The sequence below is a fragment of the Cibotium barometz genome, chromosome 2 (assembly GCF_041138505.1).
Source record: "Cibotium barometz isolate CiBa-2024 chromosome 2, ASM4113850v1, whole genome shotgun sequence".
NCBI lineage: Eukaryota > Viridiplantae > Streptophyta > Polypodiopsida > Cyatheales > Cibotiaceae > Cibotium > Cibotium barometz.
Window position 1 is genome coordinate 2,164,671 of NC_141047.1, and position 25,327 is coordinate 2,189,997.

The window sequence follows — 25,327 nt, forward strand, 5'->3', positions numbered from 1 at the left end:
AAACAAGTCTCTGCAACCTGTGACATGAAAGGAGGCACCTGAATCAATGATCCATGAGTGCATACCATGACCACCTGTAAGAAGTGAATGGGCATCAAGTGAAGACGTAAAGAGGACCTCATCCTCACTGCCACCTGCATGTGACACATTGATTTCTTCAATCTTGACTCCACTTTTGCCCTTTGGCTTTACATCTTTGGCTTCATCTTTCTCTTTGTCTTTGCCTTTTCCCTTTTCCTTTTGATCATTTTTCCATTTGTAGCATTGCTTTTTAATGTGTCCCTTCTTGCCACAATAATGGCATTCCAAATCCTTTTTAGAGCGGGACTTGCTCCTTCCCCTTTCTTGGCTTTTACCCCTTTGCTGGGATCTCCCACGTGCATTCATTGCATTGGACTTTCCAACAGAGTTGTTCTTCCTGTTCATCTCTTCTTGAAGAAGAGCACCCTCAACATCTGCATATGACAGCATAGCATGCGAATTGCTAGTGGCTGTCCTGAATGTGTCCCAACTCTCTGGCAAAGTGCATAACAAAAAGGTGGCTTTGAACTCATCGTCCATTGCCAACTTTTGATTGATGACCTGGCTGACAATACCATTAACTCATTTAGATGGGCTGTCATAGAAGCCCCTTCCTTCATCTGAAGGCCTATGAGTTTCTTCAACCAATACACTTTGCTTGAGGCACTTTGTTGGGCATACAAGTCCTGCAATCTCTGCCACATTCCCCAAGCTGTCTTCTCTTCACGAATGCTGAAAAGTAATGAGTCTGACACAGACAACATGATAGTAGATCTTGCCAGCTTATCCATATCTTCCCACTCTTCAGCTGTAAGAGAAGCGGGCATTACACCCCTTTCTTTGATAGGCTTGTGCTGCTTTTTCTGGAGCAACACATTGTAGCACTGGGTTTGCCAAATATCATAGTTATGCGAGCCTTCAAGCTTCTTGATATGAAGCAATGAAGAGCTCTCACCTGTGGTTGCCATAGCAAAATGCAACCTGTCAATGCCTGACTCCCTGCAAAATGTGCAAACACTGCACCAAAAGCACACAAAGTGCTCACAGTTTTTCTCCCAAAGTTTATCTCCCACTGCGGAAGCACAAATGCAACTTTTCTCCCACTGTATGTGATGAAAACACCAAAATCTGGTTGCTGCAGATTTTGGACAGCACCTTAAATGTGCTCTTTTGCCCTTCCAAAGTACTGTACAACAGTACCAAGTGCTTACAAATGATGTACCAAACCTGTACCGGCAAGTACAGCAGCTGAAATTGAACCTTTTGGTCACTCAAAATAGTGTACAGCCATGCCAAAACATGCACAAAGCTGTGCCAAATCTGTACCAGCAGGTACAATAGCAATAAATGCTCTCCTGGCTGTCCAAATGAGTGAAAATCAGACTTTTACAGTCCCGTACACTGCATACAACAGTCCCGAACAGAAATTGGGCAAAAGCCCCTTGACTGCAAGCTGATTTTTGAGGATTCAAGGCATAAATGTCTTGCCTGCTGCTTTGCCAAGCTCAACAAGCATACAAACTTGAAAAGCCCCTTGATTTAAGATCAATTTCTGATCATACATGGTACATTGACGCACATGAAGGCATCCAAAGTGTTCACGATGCTTCCCCCTGGCCACATATACATCAAATACATGAAAGCCCCTTGATTTACAGGCACATTGAGTGCTTGTAAGACATCAACACATTATCCACAGCATCAAATGCGATTGCCTGCATGCAAATCAACCAAATCAGCACAAAAGCCCCTTGATTTGCACTGCAATTTGCTGCAATTTTGCCCAAATGTGCGATTTTTCACATCATACAGCATGTATGAGTGCTTAATTGCACAATTACATCAAAAGCCCCAAATTTCGACATTCAATTTCCTGCAAATTGATCCTGATTGTGACCAATGTCCTGCAAATTGATCCTGATTGTGACCAATGTCACCCAATTTTGCCAATTTTGCTCAAAAATTGAGCAATTGGGCACCTATACCTGCTCAATTGTTGATTGTACTTGCTCAATTGCAAATCCCAAAAAAAATTGAAGCAAAATACCTTGTAATTTTCTGATTTTTCTCTGATTTGCAGGTTAATTTGGTGTTGATGCTTGATGCTGATGCTGATGCTGATGCTCCAGGCGTGCCAGGAGCTTGTTGCTGAATCAGATATAGCTGGCTATTGCTCAATAGATGCCCAAGGTGTGAGCACAAGAGCTGCTGTGCATCGGGCTCAAGAGAGGCGCCTTTACACAGGTGACTGTTGTGGGCAATGGCAGCCAGAAAGGACACCTAAGCAGTGTCGTGTGTAGCCGCAGTATAAGCGGATGAATGACGCACTAAGTGTGCTATCGAGTCGGCAACGCACGGTTTCTCCCGCTCGACACCCGACTAGTACTCCTGCTGCGCGTGAACCTGTGAAGCTCCGCTGCTCTTCCTACTCGCTCGCCAGCCTCCGTGTCCGCCTGAGTATGGACGTGTGCTGCCTCAGCCACGCTACGGGTCGCCTAGGGCTGCTGCCTTCGCCAATGGCTCAACGCCCGCCTGACGTATTCGCCTAGCGCCTAGCACCGCATACACGTCGACGGGCTCCCTTCGCTACTGGCCACTGACGTCTTTGCTTAGCGCCAGTCTACACACAGCGTTTGTTCGCCAACGTTGTCTTCGCTCGCTTTGTGGACCAGCCGATCAAATCGCACTCCACGTTCACCGCACCAAGGCTTCTTTGTTACACTTTAAGGCCACCAGCGCCTTGCTGTAGCACCTGGTGTGGAGGTTGAAGCAGAGAGCTCGCCTTGCCTGGCGTTCAACACAAGCAGCACACTTGATTTGCTACCTAAGCCAGGAGAGAAATCAACGCCTGCACCTTCTTCTCCTCTACAGCAAATTCTGTTGGAAGTTCAGGCTCTGATACCAGTTGATGGGGAGAAACAGTTAGGGTTTCACTTGTGTGGGAGACATACACAGAGAAGAACAAGGGAGAGAGAGAGAGAGAGAGAGTTGTGGGGATAAGTCAACTCATGAGGCATGAGTGTGTGACTCCCCTATCACACATGTATATTGCACTAGTACACATAGTGCACTTAGTACATTAAAAGTACTAAGTGTACTATGTACTATAACTTATGGGCTTGTACACACTATAAGGGTGGGCATAACGCCTTTACCCCAACACATACATGCACAAATAGAGTTCGATCCATATATGTATGAACCAAACCAACTCTAGGACTGCTCGCAAGACTCATGCCCTTCATAGAGTCTCGAAGTGTTAGCTCAAGTTGCTGCAGACTTTGAGCTCAACCAAACCATGCCATTCCAAAGGAGATTAACTCCACAAATAGCATTATCTCAATATCCCATTGACCATATGACAAAGATCAATGTCCCAATCTTCCTCAGTCATACCTTAGTTCCAAAGGCAAAACCCATCCATAGTTGCAGTTATAGTTCAAGGTGCGGCCGACTGTGAACCATACCCAACTTTACCATCTCATGTGACTAGTACACAATATCATAGAAGTCCCATAAGCAGATGTACTGTCAGCCTCAGTACCTTAGGGTGAATACAAAGATGTCACCAAGCGACTCCTAGATGACAATTGAGCGTGTCTGTAACAAGGGAGCGGAGGTGCTACCCCCCTCTTGAGCATCAAGCAATGCTCCAGACCCCAGCTGTACTGAACCTGAATGAGTTGTAGCAAGAGTTGGCTCCAACTCAAAGGCATCAAGATAAAGCTGCAATTCCTGAGGTGAATCTGCTAAGTCACCCTCCTCCATCCTTTTCGCATCCACCGGTGAATAGTTCCTGAACTTCACAAGATAGCGACGGGAAACTTTACCTTGTACCTTTCTTTCGTTATGTGCCAGTTGCTCGGGAATAAGAACCTCATCAAGTTCCTCCACTTCCGTCTGAGCCTCATCCGATACATCCACAGGCACCCAAAACCTGCACTCCACCCAAGTGGTAAGCACAAGTCCCTGATGAAGCATAGTAGATCACCACTGCTAAACATAGAAAGAAGCTGCCTTCCGAACCCATGAAGCCTCCGTGAAGATACCATTGGTGACAAAATGTCGAAAGCCATAGCCTTTAACCCATGTTGTGCACCATAACACTTCAACGCTACTTCCTGTCCTTGGTGCCTTTTCTCCTGAGCTTCATCCTTAGCTTTTGCTCTTCACCTCATACATGCAAAGAGACACAATCTTGAACTGCCTCCTGTACTTCCTTTTCACTTTCCACATGTTGAAGCTTTTGATGCGACTCTCATGAAACAACCACGGGCTCGCCTCCTTGAGAAAGTCGACGATATCCCGGCAATGGAACCATGAAACCGGCCTTCAGAAACTTGACGGGCGGTGAAACAAACACTCGCACACAAAACACTTCAACACCTTTGAGGACCTGGAAAAGGAAAACAAACAGGGGGAGCTAGAGTGCTCCTGCAAACAGTACACGGACACCGATTGGCCCCAAATCTTAGTGGCGCCCCTTGCGGTATTTCTTTACTTGATTAAATTTGAGTACAAAGTACAACTTGTAGAATCCTCCACCAACAAGATCCCTTATAGTTTCACCCAGGTCTTCCAAATGAGTGCTTAGCAAGCCTTACCCCGTGTCTTCTTCATGAAGAGCCCTTCTCAAAGCCTTAACCCTTGATCTTTGTCTTCAAAAAGCCTTCAAGCTAAGTGCTCGAGGGCCTCATACACACTCAAGGCTCAAGACTCGCTAGCCAGCACCTCTCATGGCGCCCTTGCTCTCTTGCAAGTCTACCTTGGATGTGTCCCGCATGTGCACTTTTGCCTCTCCCACAGTCCGCCTCCTTCCAAGAGAGAGAGAGAGAGAGTAAACAATGGCCAGCTGTCTCTGTCCAGCAACACGTCTCTGCTCCTTCTGCAATCTGCCACCTTCCACGAGAGAAAGAGGAGGCATGAGAAAGGCCCAGCGCTGTCCTGCAGTTATGTGCCTCAGTAGCCCAGCTTGATAACCTTCCTAAAACGAAAGAGGGAGAGACCGTGTGTGCTGCCCGACCAGTACACCAGCCTGTTGCAAAGAGGGAAAAAACCTGTGTGTGCTGTGTGCTGTAGCACAGCCTGCCAGTCTTCCCACGAGAGCAAGAGAGAGAGAGCGAGAGTAATCCAGCCTTGCGCTTTCCTGCAGCCTGCTAGTCCCCTTCCAAAGGAGAGAGAGAGGGAAGCGTATTCAGCCCTGTGCGCCCTGCTCCTCCTGTGTCCGCCTTGCTTTTCACCATGGGAAAACCTTTCGCTGCAGTTCTGCCTGTGCTCTCTGGCGACCAGCCATCCAAGGAGAAGCGCCCCACACCACATCGACTACACCACCCTTCCCCTTAATAAGGAGGCGCCTCAGCTTGCTTTTTCTCCAAAAAGTAAAAACTAAAAGCAATAGCCAAAAAGCGCATCCTTTATTATTTTAAATCATCAAAGGTTATAAAACCTTATAAACTTAAAATCCTTTTCTCTCAAAGGTTATAAAACCTTTATACTATAATTCTTTTTGTTCCCTTCACACTTGGGGTTGTCCACACATGGGTTTCCTTCTCAATTCCAAATTGATGCCATTCACACTGTCCACCATGTCCCCGTACCCACCTGCATACTGTCCAAAGAAAAACACAGGTTCGTAACACTTGTCGTGGTGGCTTGCTATAGCAGGAAAATGCACTTCCTCTCCGGAGCGCAATCTAACCATCCAACTATGCTTGTGGGAGACTTTCGGAGGCTGAAAACTAATCGTCCTCTGAGGTACAGGAGTCACACCAAAAGGGGGTGGTCCCCGGAGTCTAGAAATCAACCACAAGCGAGAATATAAAATTTTCTTTCTTTTTTTTTCTGGTTTTTCTGGCTGAATCTTCAGACTTGAAGAAGGCTTTGACACCAATGTAACATGCGGAAGCTTCGTGGTCGAATCGGTAACCAGAATTTAGCAATCTTTCACGATGAATATAACGCACACAACTGAAGTAGATGTGCAGAAAAATAGAGAGAGAGAGAGAGAGAGAGAGAGAGAGAGAGGGAGATGAGGACACAATATTGGGTCCCAAATACCCTTTGTAGGGGCCCCCATCACAAATGGTGTATTTGCTTTATTAGAATGATGCAAATCAGAAAATAAAGACTGAATCTTGACCTGCAATGTTCACCTTGATTGGAGCTGTCCCCTTGGCTGTCCTGGCCCTTGGAAGTGTCAATCCCTTGTGAATAATGAGATAATGAACTGAATTCTGGGCTTGGGTATTTATACCCCCTCAAGCATCTAGTCGGCTAGCAATAAAATCCTCGACGACTTGTTTAATAAGCATTAAATGCTTATAATAAAAACGTTTTGATATGTGAAGTCTGCCCGCCCAGCACATTGCTGTTTTGCTGGGCCCTGGGGACCTTGTAGGCTGTCCTGCACACTGCAGGCAGCCGCCATGGCCTGGCCGACTGGCTGGCCAAGGCCATGAAGCTGGCCGACAGGCAGCCCAGGCCCCTAGGCCTGACCGCCTTACTGTCCAGGCCACCCTGGGGCTGGCTGACAGCATGCTGGTCCAAACATGGGCCTCTTGGCCCTCTCTAGGGTGGCCTCAAAGACCTCCCATGAGCAATGCAAGGAGTTTTACCTCCTTTTCTGACTGGAGCTGTCCCCTTGGCTGTCCTGACCCTTGGAAGCGTCAATCCCTTGTGAATAATTAGATAATGAACTGAATTTTGGGCTTGGGTATTTATACCCCCTCAAGCATCTAGTCGGCCAGCAATAAAACCCTCCACGACTTGTTTAATAAGCATTAAATGCTTATAATAAAAACGTTTTCACATCGTGGAGTCTGGCTGCCCAGCACATTGCTGTTTTGCTGGGCCCTGGCCACCTTGTGGATTGCCTTGCCCTGCATACTGCAGGGCCCAGGCAGCCGCCATGGCCTGGCAGACTGGCTGGCCAAGGCCATGAAGCTGGCCGATAGGCAGCCCAGGCCCCTAGGCCTGGCTGCCTTACTTTCCAGGCCACCCTAGGGCTGGCCGACAGCATGCTGGCCCAAACATGGGCCTCTTGGCTCTCTCTAGGGTGGCCTCAAGGACCTCCCATGAGCAATGCAAGGAGTTTTGCGTCCTTTTCTGGGGGAGCTGCCCCCTCTTCTATATGCAACCTAAATGCACCTACAGATGTTCGGCACCCAGTCGTCGCAGACCAGATACTCAGACCACGTGATGTCACAAACCCCTATATTCTAGGGACATGCGGATGCGTGTCAGGCCTAGAAACATGCGGATGCATGTATGTATTATACCTGGGCATGTGTATGGATCATATGAGTGGATGCATATGAGTCCAAGGACATGGCAGGACATTTGTGGACTTTCGGGCGGTGCTCGTGTGGATTCCGGCCATGCACACATGGTGTGTTATGATGGCAGGCGGAATATTTTCAAGTACAAGAATGATGATAGGTGGTTCTCCAAGTTTACATGTGCACAATGCATAAATGATGCATGCTATAACTTTATTTTACTTTGTGTGACATTGTCTTGCTACCTGGACAATGCTTGTTATTTTGGCTTGTGAAGCCCGAGGGACCGGGGACGCCCGGGTACCTTGTGCACTCCTATTTGGGCCTAAAACTGTGGGCTTATGGGTTTTGCAGGTGGTAAGTGCGTCCACACTCAATTTACAGCTTACTTCATTTACTACTAAGGTTTATTGGTTTGCAGGTCCACACTCATTAATAAGTGGCCGGACAACTTATAATGCGTTCGCATTTGGTTGGACCAAAATTAATGAAGTCCGGACAGCTTATGGCCATTTCCCATTCGGTTGGACCTAAACTTATACAAACAGGACAAATGGAGCACTATGGGCTGGACACCTACCTGGACACCTTATGGGGACACTTGTCAGCCAGTATGTGTACCCACCAGGCCCCTTAGGTGGCACTGGAAAAAGGCGCCTCCCTCAAGAGGCCTTTTGGGCTGTTTTATTCATGATTCAACACATTGGAGAGTTGGTTGGAGTTTTGGGAGTTGCTACAGGGCTGGTTGCTTGCTTCCCGGACTCACACAAGCTTGGACAACGATCCCCACACTCTTCTAAAGGGCTGGTTGGTAAATTTCAGACCTGCAATTTTTGGTTATTGCAAGTTTTGGGCTGGTTACAGGTGTCCAAAGTCAACTTGGACAGTACAGGACAGCTCTAGGGACCTCCACAGGGCTGTAGGACCCTTTACAGGTGGATTTCTCGCGATAGAAAGTTGCTGTTTTGGACTGGTTATTGCACAAAACAGGCCGGACAGCAATGGAATATGTGAGCATGGATGTGTCTCAAGGATTCCTGGTATAACAGGTGCTTAGGGCAAGCATTGGGGACACTTGCTCGCGGAGAAAACAGGTTTCTGGATTAGTTTCTCGCGTGGAAACAAGGCCTAAAGATCCATTTACATCTTGTGCAGGGCGGAGTACCTGTGAGGATTGTGATACTCTTGTGCAGGGCGGATGTACCTGTGAAGAGGCTTGTGCAGGGCGGATGTACTTGTGTGTAGGGCGGATGTACCTACAGATTCTCTTGTTTGAAATGTATTCATTCATGATGTATTTGGAAGAATCAGGTGCAGGCTGGTGGTGAATCCCCAGGCACCCGTAATCTTGTACTTTGCAGACTCTTTTGGTAATATAACCTAAAGGGGGGGGGGGGGGGGGGGTCAGCCTATCGTCGGCCCCTTTATGTGGTGTACTGTCATTTTCAGCTTTGTGGTTGTAATGCTCAAGTGTTCAGTGCTCAGAGTCTTGTTCACATTTATACGATTCCAATACACGCGTCCGCCTCCCGTTACATTGGTATCAGAGCTCAGTTTTTCCCCTCATTGGAAAACGGTCTGAGGCTTGGAATCATAACTGGTGACCTGATTTGAGTGTCATGGACAGCCACATTTCTGACAGTGTGGAGAACACACAGGACCGTGAATTTCATGGTACAAAGGATGCAAGAGATGCTGCAAGCAATGATGTGTATGGAGATGCAGGTACTCATGACACTATGCATTCTAATTTGGAATCTTTGAGGCGTCAAGTGCGACGCTATAGGGCTGAAACCGAAGAGCTTAGGTCATTGAAAAATGACCCGGATGTACAAAGGGTGTTGGCTGCGAAGGCAAAGGCTTCGGTCCATGAAGTCACTTTTGAAGCAATTGCAAAGGAAATGGATGTTGAGAAACCCCGAGAGCTTGCACTTGCATACCTAATGGTTAAGGGTGATGTATACACTGAAGCAGATGGTAGTTTGGCTTTCAAGAAGCCACCCCTCATGGCTGCCCGTGGTGATGCACATGATGCACAACAAGCAGAAAGAGCACAGCAAGTGCCAAATGCTGAAAGGACAAGAGTCCCTGGTGCTAGGCTTGATGCAGGTCAAGAGAAGAGTAAGGATGAGGGATCCTCTACTCATTCCCGCTTTGCTCCAAGAAGACATATCCGTTCTCGTGTTGAGCTTCCCACTCATTTGGAGAGTGTGGCTCAAGAGAGAACGAAGAGGGATCGTGAATCTTCATCGCGGTATCATCATCATGCAGATGAACAGGATGTACATAGGGATGCATATAGAAGGAAGAAGCCTCGAGAGTTCAAGTCCGGTGACAAGGATGTAAAGTTTGAAAACTTTCAGGGACGGATGGACTCTACCAAAGCACTTGCTTTCATTAGACAGTTTGAGATAGCTTTTTGCAATGAAGATTTTTCGGAAAAGTCTATGCTCAGGCATGTGGGAATGCATCTCAAGGATACGGCAAGTGATTGGTGGCTTGCAAAAATACTTGATGGAAGTGCTGCCCCAACTTGGTCTTCTTTCAAAATTCAGTTTTATGATCAATTCTTACCACCAAACTTTGCAAAGGATGTACGCAAGGAGTGGGATTGGCTGTCCCAAGATGAGGGAGAGTCCGTTGCTTCATACATAGCAAAGTTTTGGAAAGTCCTTCTCAAGGTTACTCCCTTCATGAATATTGGAGAGGATGAGAAGAAGAGAAAGTTTGAATCGGGGCTCCATCACATCATTCAACAAAGCTTGGGAGTGTACCCAAATAAGACCATACAAGAGCTTATACACTCAGCCATGATTGCGGAGAACTTGCACATAAAAGCACCCACAAATAAGCCATTTGCAGGTCAAAACAAGAGCAAATTCAGGGCTGGTTATGACCAGAAAAAGGGTGGACAGCCACCTAAGAATGCTCCCAAAGATGGCCGAGATGCAAAGGATGACTCCGAAAAGAAGCCGGGGGGTAAACGCCACAATTTTGGGCTCTCAAAACAGCAATTGGAAGAGTACAGGAAGGCTGGAAAATGCTTTAAGTGTGGCAGTAAAGATCATATATATCCTAAATGCCCACAGAATCCTAAAAATGCTGAGCCTAATGTGGAAAAGCCTCTTGTGAATGTTGTACCCGATGTGCAGGGTAATACAGGGCATGAGCCCAAGAGTAGAGTCATATGCAAGGCTCGGGGCAAATTGAAGGATCAGCCCGCTTTGTTTCTTTTTGATGATGCTTCCACAGATAACTTTATATCCGTACAGATGGTTGCCGCCATAGGTCTCAATGTGGAAGACATGGGAATGCAAATGAATGCAGATGCCGCCTTTGAGGGCAAACAGGTTGATATAACTCCGGTCATTGGTAAGCTCCGTGTACAAATACAAGACTACCTCGACCATGAGAGCTTTTTAGTGGCTCCTCTTACAGGTTGTGATGTTTTGTTGGGGATGCCCTGGCATCACCGTTTAGAGCCTATTAAGGCTTACAAAGAGAAGAAAATCAGCTTTGTACATAGAGGCCGTGAGCACTCTATAGATGCTGGTACTACTGGAAGTACCATACCTCTTGTAAGTCATGTACAAATTAATAAGGCAATAAAGAAATCAGCTTGTTCTTACTTGGTTTTTGTACGTGATACCATTGAACATTCTAGTGTTGATGTTAGTACATTAGATCAAGACAAGCTTAACTTTTTGAATGAGTTCAAAGATTGTTTTGCGAATGCTTTGCTAGCAAGGTTGCCACCAGAGAGGCCGGAAGATCATTGCATAGATCTAATTCCCGGTAGCTCTCCACCTAATAGGCCACCATACAGGGTGAGTGCTAGTCAACAAGAAGAGATTATGGCACAGGTGAATGAACTTTTGGAAAAGGGTTTGATTCGGCCTAGTTCCTCGCCATATTGCTCGCCGGTACTTCTTGTTCAAAAGCAGGATGGTACTTACAGGATGTGTGTTGATTACCGTGCCCTTAATAAGATAACCATCAAGAATCGGTTTCCCATTCCGCGTATTGATGACATCTTGGACAAGCTTGAAGGTTCGGCATGTTTCAGCCGAATAGACCTCAAGAGTGGGTATCATCAAGTGAGAGTGGCACCTCAAGATGTACACAAGACTGCATTCAGGACAGCCTTTGGTCTTTATGAGTTTTTGGTGGTGCCTTTTGGCCTTACAAATGCACCCGCTACCTTCAACAAGATGATGGACAGGGTGTTCAGAAAGCATAGAAAGTTCACGGGTATATTCTTTGATGACATTATCGTATTCTCAAAGAATGAAGCCCAACATCGTGAACACCTGGCTATTGTGTTTAAAGAGCTTAAGGAAAATCAGCTCTACATAAATGCAAAAAAGAGTGAATTCTTCCTCCCAGAGATTCACTATCTTGGTCACATTGTATCAAAGGATGGTGTGCGCATGGATCCCGCAAAGATACAAACCATGCAAGAATGGCCAGAGCTGAAATCAGTCCATGAAGTGAGGAGCTTCCTTGGTTTATGTGCTTACTACAGGAGGTTCGTCAAGCATTTTGCTTTCATTGCCGCTCCGTTACATGAGTTAACGAAGAAGAAAGCAATCTTTAAATGGACACAAGAAGAGAGAGATGCCTTTCAAAAGTTGAAGAGTGCAATCATCTCGGGACCGGTACTCATTATTCCGGATTTGCACAAACCTTTTGTGGTGGAATGTGATGCATGTGGGGACTGCATAGGGGCTGTTTTGAACCAAGAAGGACATGCCATTGCCTATGAGAGCAGACGCTTGCAACATGCAGAGCTTCACTTACAGGTTTATGAGAAGGAGTTATTGGCTGTAATTCATGCCCTTACTATTTGGAAACACTATCTTTTAGGGGCTGATTTTATGGTCAAAACTGATCATCAAAGTTTGAGATACTTTTTGACTCAAAGTAAGCTCTCAGAGAAGCATATGAGATGGGCAAATTTCCTCTCAATGTTTCATTTTCAGATTTTACACACTCCAGGGAAAAAGAATGTGGTGGCAGATGCCTTATCTAGACGACCACAGGTTCATGCTATTACAGTTGCATACCATGAGGACTTATCGGATATGCGTAATACTTATCATTTGGATGAGGATTTTGCACATGTATGGGCTGATTTGCAAGAGGGTATTGCTGTCCCATCTTATGTCATAAGAGATGGATATCTCATGATGCAAAATCGTATGTGTGTGGTAAAGAACCTTCGCCATAAGGTTATGGATGAGTGCCATGCTCCTCCATATGCAGGTCATAGAGGCATTTTGGCCACAGCACAAGCTTTGGAGAGGTATTTCTTTTGGCCACATATTCGCAAGGATATTGAAGCATATGTACGTGAATGTATGGTATGTTAAAAGGTCAAGTTTGACCGACATAAAGCACCTGGATTGCGTCAGTCTTTGCCTATACCAAATGAACCATGGGAAAGCATTGCTATGGATTTCATTATGGATTTGCCAAGGACACCACAGGGAAATGATGCTATTTGGACCATCATTGACAGGTTTAGCAAGCAGGCACATTTCATTCCCGTGCGCAAGAAAATAAAGCCAGATCATATGGCTAGGATGTTTTTGGCACAGATATTCAAACACCATGGCATGCCTAAATCTATTGTGGGGGGATAGAGATCCTAGAACCACAAGCTTATTTTGGCGCGCATTGTTTGACAATATGGGTACAAAGCTGAACTTCTCATCAGCTTACCATCCACAGACAGATGGCCAAAGTGAAATAGCAAATTCAGCCGTCCTCAACTTGCTGAAATCTTATGTATCCGACCGCAAATCGGATTGGGAGAAGTATTTACCACTTGTGGAGTTTGCCTACAACAATACGGTACATACTTCTACGGGCAAGGCGCCCTTTGAGATTATCTATGGCAAGGTGGTACTACCACCCATCCTTCGTACAAAGGATGAGATTTTTGCAGCAGATGAGTATGTCAGAGACTTGGATACTGCATTTGCACAGGAACGGACAGCCATAGAGAGGTCTCATACCAAGATTAAAAAGGCAGCTGATAAGCATAGAAGGGATGTACAATTCAAACAAGGTGATTGGGTCTTGCTGAAATTTGAAAAGGCACGCCTTCGGAAGAGGCCAGGGAAAGAGGGAAAGTACCCTAAACTTTCCAACAGGTACTATGGACCTTTTCAGATCTTGGACAAGATCAATGATGTTGCATTTTGGCACCCAGATCATTGGAACATGCATAATGCTTTTCATGTGAGCCTATTGAGGCCTTATGTGGGACCGACACCGTTTGAGCCGGTTTTGGAAGACCCACCCGAGGTGGATGAGCTGGAAGAGATTCTTCAACCTGAACAGATTGTTTTTCACAAGGAACAAAAGCGTGCGGGAGGCAAACTTGTTCGTAGGTACCTTGTGAAGTTCAAGAATTATTCAGCTTTGGATGCGAAATGGATGGATGAGGCCTACTTTGAGGATTACCCAGATCTTTTGAAGGCCTATCTGGAGGCTTTTCAGTTGCGGTCAACTGATTAGAAGCCGGGGGGATGTCACAAACCCCTATATTCTAGGGACATGCGGATGCGTGTCAGGCCTAGAAACATGCGGATGCATGTATGTATTATACCTGGGCATATGTATGGATCATATGAGTGGATGCATATGAGTCCAAGGACATGGCAAGACATTTGTGGACTTTCGGGCGGTGCCCATGTGGATTCCGGCCATGCACACATGGTGTGTTATGATGGCAGGCGGAATATTTTCAAGTACAAGAATGATGATAGGTGCTTCTCCAAGTTTAAATGTGCACAATGCATAAATGATGCATGCTATAACTTTATTTTACTTTGTGTGACATTGTCTTGCTGCCTGGACAATGCTTGTTATTTTGGCTTGTGAAGTCCGAGGGACCGGGGACGCCCGGGTACCTTGTGGACACACATGTGTGCACTCCTGTTTGGGCCTAAAACTGTGGGCTTATGGGTTTTGCAGGTGGTAAGTGCGTCCACACTCAATTTACAGCTTACTTCATTTACTACTAAGGTTTATTGGTTTGCAGGTCCACACTCATTAATAAGTGGCCGGACAACTTATAATGCGTTCGCATTTGGTTGGACCAAAATTAATGAAGTCCGGACAGCTTATGGCCATTTCCCATTTGGTTGGACCTAAACTTATACAAACAGGACAAATGGAGCACTATGGGCTAGACACCTACCTGGACACCTTATGGGGACACTTGTCAGCCAGTATGTGTACCCACCAGGCCCCTTAGGTGGCACTGGAAAAAGGCGCCTCCCTCAAGAGGCCTTTTGGGCTGTTTTATTCATGATTCAACACATTGGAGAGCTGGTTGGAGCTTTGGGAGTTGCTACAGGGCTGGTTGCTTGCTTCCCGGACTCACACAAGCTTGGACAACGATCCCCACACTCTTCTAAAGGGCTGGTTGGTAAATTTCAGACCTGCAATTTCTGGTTATTGCAAGTTTTGGGCTGGTTACAGGTGTCCAAAGTCAACTTGGACAGTACAGGACAGCTCTAGGGACCTCCACAGGGCTGTAGGACCCTTTACAGGTGGATTTCTCGCGATAGAAAGTTGCTGTTTTGGACTGGTTATTGCACAAAACAGGCCGGACAGCAATGGAATATGTGAGCATGGATGTGTCTCAAGGATTCCTGGTATAACAGGTGCTTAGGGCAAGCATTGGGGACACTTGCTCGCGGAGAAAACAGGTTTCTGGATTAGTTTCTCGCGTGGAAACAAGGCCTAAAGATCCATTTACATCTTGTGCAGGGCGGAGTACCTGTGAGAATTGTGATACTCTTGTGCAGGGCGGATGTACCTATGAAGAGGCTTGTGGAGGGCGGATGTACCTGTGTGTAGGGCGGATGTACCTACAGATTCTCTTGTTTGAAATGTATTCATTCATGATGTATTTGGAAGAATCAGGTGCAGGCTGGTGGTGAATCCCCAGGCACCCGTAATCTTGTACTTTGCAGACTCTTTTGGTAATATAACCTAAAGGGGGGGGGGGGGGGGGTCAGCCTATCATCGGCCCCTTTATGTGGTGTACTGTCATTTTCAGCTTTGTGGTTGTAATGCTCAAGTGTTAAGTGCTCAGAATCTTGTTCACATTTATACGATTCCAATACACGTGTCTGCCTCTCGTTACACCTGACATCATTCCAGAGGGAGATTCACAGTACGGGCTGGCATTGCTTCATGTGCAGGACAATGCACACCTGATCTCGGACGAATAGAGTGGAATCTTGGCTGATTCGTCTCGGATTGGGCTCACATGGGACTAGTTTCCGCTCTAGGACCTGCACCTTCTTGTTTAGATATGCCTACATGGCATCCAAGTGCAGGATGCATGTGACAAGAGGAGCTTTCTTGGGGTAAAAAATGGTCTATCAACTCGATAAAAATTCTTGGGAATGTTTGGTCTCAAGAGCTTTTTCACGAAACTGAGTTAGCTTTTCAGACCAGACAAATCAGAGACAAGAATTTTGCAGCCCCCAAGATTGCCTCTAGTTGAAGATAGGATGAATCTTCACTGTGGGTGGTAGTTCTGGCTAGAAAGTTGCTTTGATTGCTAATTGCTTGTATAACTTTTTTAAGGTCCACCAAATCTGGGATATAGCTTCTAGGCCTTTTATTTCTTGCCACTTTTTGAATCCTTAGGAATTCTATGATGGACCATTGGACCAACCTTGAACAGTTCAGGAGAAATATTTTGGTTTGCATGTAATTTAGCTCTATTCATGAAGGCTTTCTTGCACATTCTAACCGAGTCAATCAGGTATTCACACAAATAGACTGAACACATGAAGTGCTCTTTTTATTATCAATTAATTCAGTCTAGAAGCATAAGTCAGTGCCGGTATGAATTTGCTTGGTACTTACTCCTTCAACACATTAAATTTAGCAGATGCTGAGGTAGACGTATCCAAATCAATGAAAAGACCAGAGTCCAGATTACTGACTTGAAGAGCATATTGTTTGAGATAAGGGAGCTACACACACAATCCATCTTTCAGAAAAAGGAATCCCTTGTTTAGCCCTTTTTTAGTTCTATCCTTAAAGATTGACCATGTAACATGCAAGCACTAAGAATTTGTTTTCTGTGTAGATTGATGCAGCCATCAATGCTGGAAATTCAGGTGGTCCTGCTTTCAATGACAAAGGTCAATGTGTGGGAATTGCATTTCAATCTTTGAAACATGAGGATGCTGAGAATATTGGATATGTCATTCCGACTCCGGTCATTACTCATTTCATAAATGACTATGAGCTCAATGGAGATTACACAGGTCTGGATCTCTAACTCATAGAAATGCATGCTGGTTGAAGACGGGAGAATTTTTCCAAAAGTGGTCTTATTGTTTTGTAAGACAGGTTTCCCTGTTTTAGGGATAGAATGGCAAAAAATTGAGAATCCGGATCTAAGAAGCGGACTCTACATGTCGCCTCACCTCAAAGGAGTTCGTGTCAGAAGAGTCGAGCCAACAGCACCAGCAGCCGAGTCTCTGCAGCCTTCAGATATTCTTCTAAGTTTTGATGGTATTCATATAGCTAATGATGGGACAGGTATGGTGTTTGCACATGGCTTCTTTGTGTTTGCTGCATGAACTTCTTTTAAACTAAAATCATTCTTCATGATGGGTTAAGTACAGTTCCGTTTCGTCATGGAGAAAGGATTGGATTCAGCTGTCTGGTGTCTCAGAAATACACGGGCGAGCAAGCAAGAATTGGAGTTCTTAGAAGATCGATCGTTACATATTTTGATATAAAACTCGAAGCCCACAAGCGCCTTGTCCCGACACATACAAGGGGCAGACCGCCATCCTACTACATCATTGGGGGCATTGTCTTCACTTCTGTTTCTGTGCCATATCTTCGTTCTGAGGTACACCCTGAGCCTAAACAAAATTACTGAGGTTCAGACATTCTGGAAAGCTGAGACGGAGGTGATCTGAATGGTTTGTGGGACCTTGTGATTAATTTGGATATGGTTTTCTGGATACTTGCAGTATGGCAAAGATTATGATTATGATGCTCCCGTGAAGCTGCTTGACAAGCTACTGCATTCTATGGCTCAAACAGAGGACGAACAACTGGTGGTTGTTTCTCAGGTACAAACAGCCCCCGCCGCCCCCCCCCCCCCCCCCCCCTCCCTCTGTCTTTTCTCCTTCCCTTTTCCCGCGAAACAACAACAACAACACACTGACAGAGAAAATGATTCCTCCTTGGTAGCCAGATCCTGACAGACTGATAATTTGTTTTGCAATTTTCATCGTGGCTAATGCTTTCTCAGTTTCTATCCCAATACCTATGCTCATTCATGTAAATTTGACTGCAGGTCTTGGTGGCTGATATTAATATTGGATATGAAGACATTGTCAATACCCAGGTAAATATAATCTTTGTTTGGGAGCCCATCAAGCATTTTTGGACTGCATATTTTCCCGACTTCATATAGTTTTCTGTATAATTTTTGTGCAGATAATTTCTTTTAATGGCACCTTGATAAAGAATCTGAAGCACTTGGCTTACATGGTGGAGACTTGCAAAGAAACGTTTCTAAAGTTTGACCTTGAATATCAACAGGTAAGGATCTTGGGTTCAAGTGGCACCTAGTGGATTTAGATTGCAAGTTACAACCTTTATGAGTGGAGTGTGCTTCTTAAGTTTCATCCCTTCATTTTGAAGATTTGGGGCGTAGGAGGGGCGGGGGGGGTGTGGGGGGGGTGGTTGTTTGCCACACTGAAGATCCTGCTGCTTTGCCTGTGGATTGCAGATGGTTGTGTTGGAGACTGAAAAAGCCAAAGAAGCAACTCTAGAGATTCTTGCGATTCATTGCATACCATCAGCTATGTCCGAGGACTTGAAATCCTAATGGTTTTGTTTGATCACCTTCCATGATACTGCCTGATGTGAAGTCTTTTTAGACGATTTTCGAGTTTAGCAGGGACACCCAGGACCAAGTAAGGAGGTAGGTAGACATAATGTTGAGGGGTAACATTGAGTGGATGACTTATTCAATCATATCATTGTTGCATACCGGTTGAAAATCTGGTGTCGATTGTCCATGGTTTACTTGGAAGGTCTCTCTGTAGATCTATGCTCATTTTGCTCCCAGATGTGTTAGTGAGAGGGAGCACCATTGAAAGGGTTTATGATTCAGACTATTTGTCACAGAATGTATGTTGTAAAGTGTTGGACGTTGTGATTTGAATGTCCTTACATGTTTATGTCACTCCTTGGAGATGATAGTGACAGATTTTTGTTCGTTGAAACAAGTGGCTGGATTGTTAATTAGAACAGCATACACTCGGTGAAATCGTAGGAGGAGCAAATTTTCGACTGAATTAAGATCCAAAAGATATTGTAGTGTTTTTTTGTATGCATGTTGTAAATGTTTTTGTGAACACAGTTGTTTAGCAGCCTAATTTAGATATGCAGTACTCGCAGGAGTTTTTAGGAACGAATGTACCATTCATATGTGTATCATCTCTGCTTCTACCAAATAGAGGGGGACCTGCCAAGTCTGCAGAATGCACTGTGTAACTCTTATGTTTCGTCCGAATAGATGTTGGCTCGCTAAGTCTTGAGATGGTCGTGAAACTAGTTTCTTTCAATCAATGTGGCACTTGAGTACATCTCTCTCTCTCTCTCAGGCCACTATTAGAGATTTCCTTGGCCCCCAGCAGACAGAGCCACCCAGTCCCTGATGAGTCGTGAGCCACATGGAGGACATGGGACACGGTGCGGACCGGTCTCCTGTGATTGATACCGAGAGGTTTTGTCTACTCACCACTCTGGAGTAAATTGTAATCAGAGATCAGGCTGCGTCCCTTTAGAGAGCTAGACGCCCCCGCCCTCAAAAGATTCAGGTTCTCTACCGGTCAGCTCCAGATTCGAGATATTCTTGATGCCACGGGGGGAGACACCACACACCACCATAGGAGGTGGATATCATGGCTCTACACTCCGTGAGGATATGAGTTTTTATTGTATACAGAGGGATCTACTTAGTACATAGACCCTGCTATTTTTCTTTTCATATTAGTTTGACATCCAGTTTACACATGGATTACAGGTAACATCTTTTTGGTCTTGTAGACCCTTTGGGTCTCTAGTAGTTAATATTCTCTCTCTCTCTCTCTCTCTCTCTCTCTCTCTCTCTCACCATGATGTAACTTTTGGTCTCATAGGTCATTATGGCCTTTTGAAGACGTTAATATAACATTTCATTTCATTTCATTTCTCTCCAAGCTCTTTGGGGCTGCTGTGGACTGCAAAAGTTAGTGGAGAAAGACAACAGGAGGCAAGTTGGGCTTTTGACGTGCAAATAACACTATTGACCATTTGGCAACTATGGGTTGTACTCGCCCTTTGTATAGTTAAGAAAAGTCACTGGCATGGTTCTAAAAGAGATCCTGTTGAAAAGGGTGGCCTAATGGGGTTTTGCACGAGCTGATACTCTTGCATGGGCTAATGCTTGCTACTGCACAAACATAATGAATCGGTTTGTAAGGGGCCGGGGGTTCAGGGATTTTAATATCACCAAATAAGTGTGCATGGAAAATGGAATCTCAAAGACGTGTAATCAGGACAGTGGTGTGAATCAGCTCGTTCACTCCAGGGCTTGAAAAATCGGCATTCTTGTACGAGTCAGAATTAAGAAAAACTGGTTGAGATTTTAAGTAGCCCTTATTTTAAAGGAATGATTTTTCATGTATAACCATCGTATTGTAGGGATTTTGAAACAAAAAAGGATAGATTTAAGATTTGTCCTTATTTTGATTGGTTGAAAAATATGTTTTTTTCAAGCCCTGGTTCACTCACTACATGTGTTAAGGGAACGTAGTGGCTATGCTAGACGAGAATAGGGTGAGCTGACATATGTACATGTTTAGCGCACATGGGATGCATGAATATGTGAACATGTCAAATGCATGGGCAATGGTTCTTAAAGAGGAATAGCAGCAGCATTGATTCGAGTGAAGGTATTGTCCCTTCACCTACTCTATTCAGGCTTTTCGTTGTATAGACTTTAGGGCCAGAGAATGTTAGGCAAGAGCATAAGGTTAATTGAAATTCTTTAGCAAACTGATTTCTTCGTATTTCATGGTATTGCAGGATGCCAAAAGTTAATATGGTGTCATCGTACATGGTGTGCAAAAAAGCAAAATTTATAGTGATAACTCATGTTATTCGAAAGAACGGGACTCCTCAAAACGTCATTTTACTCAATTCAGATAAAACGTCACTCCTCTATGTCGCGTACTTTGTGAAGAGGAAACACATCATGTAACACCACTGGGTAACTTTGTGAAAAGACCATCATCATGTAACACCCACCACTGGGTAACTTTTGGAAGATTTCATCAACGCATTGCGCGACAATTAACGTGCACCCAGCTTATCTTGGTGTTTTAAGCAATTGATTGCATAGTTTGAGCCCCATACTCGCCTAAGAAGTAGCTTTTTTTAGCAAGCGTTCACACGCTACTTTTATGAGAGTCCCGCGAGTCCTTTGCTCATCTAAAAGACACGCCGGCTTAGTGCAATACAGGTGCAGGTGGTGGCCAACCCATGAAGCGCTTCTTTGACCCGTTTAGAGACTGTTCAGGTGCAAAAGAGACTAAAAACCTTCTCAGAACGAGTCCTCAGCCAATCGACGAGCTGACTTCACAATCATATTCAAGCATGATAAAACACTATAGACGCCCAACTTCACGGGCGCTCGACCAACCTAAGAGAGTGTTCACGTGTGTGGTGCTAAAAAGAGCAAAGTGTTGGGCTTCTCACACAAATTTGACCTTCCACAAGCAGAGACACATGCCATGGACACTCTCAGGAATTGGTGGAATGCCCACGAAGCCTATGCCCCATTGAGTGGCACTTTTTCTGTTCTACATACACATGCAGGTGACAGACTGTTGTCGCTCCCACAATACACTTCTTGCCAAATAGGATGGAATTCACACCGAACCCAAGTGTTGAGAGCACCATTCCCTTGATTCCACCCGTGTCTAGCACACATTTGGTGCCAACAATTGACCCCCCATTAAGAGGGCAAGACCCACAATGCTGACCTTTCGACGAGTGGTGCACCACCCTACACACCCTGAATGGGATGGGCATCCCGACCTTGTGCACATGTATATATCCCTAGTGAAAAGTTGGTCCCTGCTACCGACTTATGCACCTTTTCCCCTTGAGCATATATATATATATATATATGAGAGATCCAAACCAAATAAAATCTCCAAGCTAATGAAAAAATTTGAAGACGTAGGAGACCCATCCTTCACCTCAAAGTGTTAGAATAAATATGCCAGGTTGTGCCTACACAACAAGGTGGTTTCGATTATTATACTGAAAGAAAACCTCAGGGGCACTTTTATACAGCTCTGAAGAGGCCTTCACCATTGGATTTGCACCACACGGTTGTCAAAGATGGAGCCATGTAATTCAATCATTTATCGGCTGGAAAGAAGCCCGAGGTTACATTTCGCACGTCAAGTACCTGGATTACATTGCCCTGGATTACATATCAACCTTAGAGCTCCCCATAGGCAAAGTAATATTGGTCCTATGGGAAGGGGAGGGCACAACAATGTCGATAGCTATAGCTACCTCAGAAATAGGTAAGGCTTATAGTAGTTGAGCCCTAATCCTCCTCTATTGAATCCTCCTTTGCCCTCCCAACATCAACATATAACCAACAAGCTGCTATGACACCTGCAAGTGTGTGGCTTGGGTTCCCAGTCACAACAACGACTCCTCGTTGCGAAGGTGGAAATCCCAGATCTCACAACAATAATGCTCCTAAATTTATACAAATCCCGATTGGGGTATTACTACAAAAATGATGACACGAATGCGGCCATTTCTATCTATCACAACCGGTATTAAGCAACTTATCCTAGATGGTGCCCATAGACAAGAATAGGAAAAGCCATTACACTCTCCATCTTCAAAATCCATACACACATAATGATAAGTTTCATAGCATATGAAAGTAACACCAAATTTCCACACACTTGGCCATTGGGCATGAGACTGATTACTGTCCACACTCCTACAACTAATGCACACCACATATGTGTGTGACATCAACTATGTGGATGAACCTGCTTTCTCCATACTCCCCCTCAACTTCATATCCTTGTCTATCTCTGAAGTACTCATACTTCTCTTTCCCAAGTGACTTTGTGAAGATGTCGGCAACTTGTTCTTCAGCCTTCGCATATGTGAAATCAACATGTCCGTCCAACACCTTCTCTCTTATGAAATGATAATGGACCTCTATTTTAGTTCTCGCATGATATACCAAATTATTGAAATTGTTCATGTTGTCACAATGTATGACAACCACTCCATCATGATGCTATCTCGAATCATCAAGTAGTTTTTATAGCTAAACCACTTCACATGCAACCACAGTGGCTCCTCTATACTTTTCCTCTATGCTAGATAATGCAAATATGGGTTACTTCTTGCTACTCTAACACACATCCGCACTTCCTAAGCTAAATGCATATCCAATGGTAGACCTCCTATCATAAGCACTTCCTACTCAATCTGCATATGTGTACCATAAAGCATCACATCCTTTCCATGCTCATAAAATAGACCATAATTAGTAGTGGTTTTTACAAATCTCATGGTCCTCGTGATAGCATCTAGATGTGGTTTCTTGGGACTCCACAAACTGGCTAACTAGTCCCTCTGCATAACATAAATCTGGTCTAGTGATAGTCAAGTAAATCAAGCTACCAACCATCTTCTTGTACATGGTAACATCTTCTCAGTCTTCACCAAAACTAGTCCTTAGATTTGTGTTTTGCTCCAATGGTGTCATCATAGGCTTGCATCGAGTCATACCATACTTTGCCAACATATCCAAGGCATATTATTACCTTTGCATCAACCATATGCCATGTGGTGTCCTCACCACCATCTCAATGCCAAGAAAGAATCGTAACTCTCCCAAGTCTTCCATGTTAAACTGGCTATCAAGATGCTTTCACTTCAGCAATATCGTTCCCAAAATCACCTGTGACTATCAAGTCATCCACATAAATCATAATGAAATAAAGCAAACACAAGCTAAGATTTGGGACAAATCATCATGCGGATTAGCATGCAATTAGCAAGAATCACACATAATGCCTAAGTGATTTAACCTTTCACCAAAGGATGGAAATAACCTTCTATAGACCAATATATGGTAGTTCAAGGCTCCAAGATTCATTTAAAAGTGATTTGATAAAAAGATCCAAATGAAGATCCATGAGTCCCTTTTATAGTTGAGCCCATGCCCATGCCCTAACTAAAGTTCCTACTTTATTACAAACCATCTCCTTCTCCAATGATTTCTTCCTCGAAATTGAAGGGCAATCACAAAACAAATAGAGCCCAATACATGAACAAATGTCACCATCCCAAAGAGCCGATACTAATACATGAATCTCATGACCCCTGGGGTCAAATGGAAAAGATAAAGGACTCCTCCCGATGATGAGGCTACTCGGATATCCTCTGGGTCAAATGGAAAAGCTATGAGTATTGCTCCAAAGATGAGGTAATCCATACAACTGCATGGACAAAATATAAATCCAAGCCAAAGCAATGGCTATCAAACTGCCTGGATCGAACAGAGAATAAAGAAAGCCCATGTCAGTGATGCGACTAGCCAATCCTCCTGGGTCGAATGGATAACCACAATGTAGATCATCCAACATGAAACAAATATGTGACCTTCTGGATCAAAAGGAAGACATAACGGCGCATCTAACAATTTGGAACATAACTCAAACACCACCTCAGTCAGAGGAACTCCATCATCAATGGTCGTTGCACTGAATCCTCCTATGCCATAGGAACTCCATCATTAATGGTCGTTGCACTGAATCCTCCTATGCCATAGGAATTCTGATTAATAGCCACACCATGTTATGGTGTACCATGGCGTGCCACAAAATCATATATCATGCATCTCAAGTGACATAAGGTGCATGTGAAAGTGAATGCTCCATTCCCATATATTATAGAATCATATTGGCATCCACAAAATGTAAAGGTACATGCCTCATAACTAGCATCCCCATAAGCATAGGTGTCATCCTCAAGATTGGCATGTTTTCTACCAATGCATACTTCATCATCAACATGTATAGCATGCGTTAAATCCATGTGATAGTCATGATCAATAGGAGTAGAATATGTCACCTCAAGACTATCATCATCTCCATGAACAACATGTGTACTACCCATATATGCATGATCATTAACACATCTATAGAAAATCTTATCATCATGAGAAATTCCTCTCTCATATGCATCAAGATCCACATCCTTCAAGTCCCCATAGTCAAATAATAGGCCATCATATGTAGGAGACTCAAGAATGGATCATACAATGCATTCCCATAGACCTTCCATGAGTCTCTCAATGCATCACCCAATGCGTAATTATCTAAAGCATAGTCATCACATGTATCATCATGAGTCATCATCCCTTGTGTCAATAGCAACTGCATGCACATCTAAAACATCCTCAATGATCATGTCTTCATGATTCATGGCATCATATCATAAGCTGAAGATGTATCAATCAAAGCACTTATGAAAATAATTCAAGCATTTCTATTTTCAACTTGTGTATTCCCATTGACCACGGACACATTGGTGATGACTTGTCGAGAAGGAACTGGCATCGAGATATCCTCATGTACTTGCTGTCCGCAAAATACATCAAGTTTCTCATCCACTTCAACGCCCACAATGTGTGCATAAAGATCCACATAGTAGTCATACTCTATGCAATGACCAAATGTGATAGTGAATGGAAGTCCTCTTGCATTTTCTCAAGCCAAAATCTTGCAACATTGAGTGTATATAGTAGATCTTATATCCCCACTCAAAGCAAGCGGAAGACCAAGTGTAAGTACCGACAATTCACATATATTACCCTTGTTTATCTTGGCTTCACTTCTTGTAGAGGTTTTGACATCATTGCA

At 44.4% G+C, this 25,327-nt stretch overlaps 1 protein-coding gene across 4 annotated transcripts in view; it reads left to right on the top strand.

Moving 5' to 3' along the window:
- Window positions 1–18,605, top strand: part of LOC147640550 (protease Do-like 9) — a 50,624-nt gene extending 32,019 nt beyond the window's left edge. For 2 of the 4 annotated variants that reach the window (XM_086812887.1, XM_086812885.1), the window contains exons 3-9: window positions 16,423–16,603; window positions 16,689–16,880; window positions 16,967–17,199; window positions 17,324–17,425; window positions 17,653–17,703; window positions 17,796–17,900; window positions 18,091–18,605. In XM_086812887.1, coding sequence (XP_086669013.1) covers window positions 16,423–16,603; window positions 16,689–16,880; window positions 16,967–17,199; window positions 17,324–17,425; window positions 17,653–17,703; window positions 17,796–17,900; window positions 18,091–18,189 — 963 coding nt within the window. In that variant the 3' untranslated portion in view covers window positions 18,190–18,605. The remainder of the gene's footprint in view (window positions 1–16,422; window positions 16,604–16,688; window positions 16,881–16,966; window positions 17,200–17,323; window positions 17,426–17,652; window positions 17,704–17,795; window positions 17,901–18,090) is intronic. The other 2 variants (XM_086812890.1, XM_086812896.1) reach the window with 1 other exon arrangement.
- The last annotated feature ends 6,722 nt before the right edge of the window (window positions 18,606–25,327 follow it).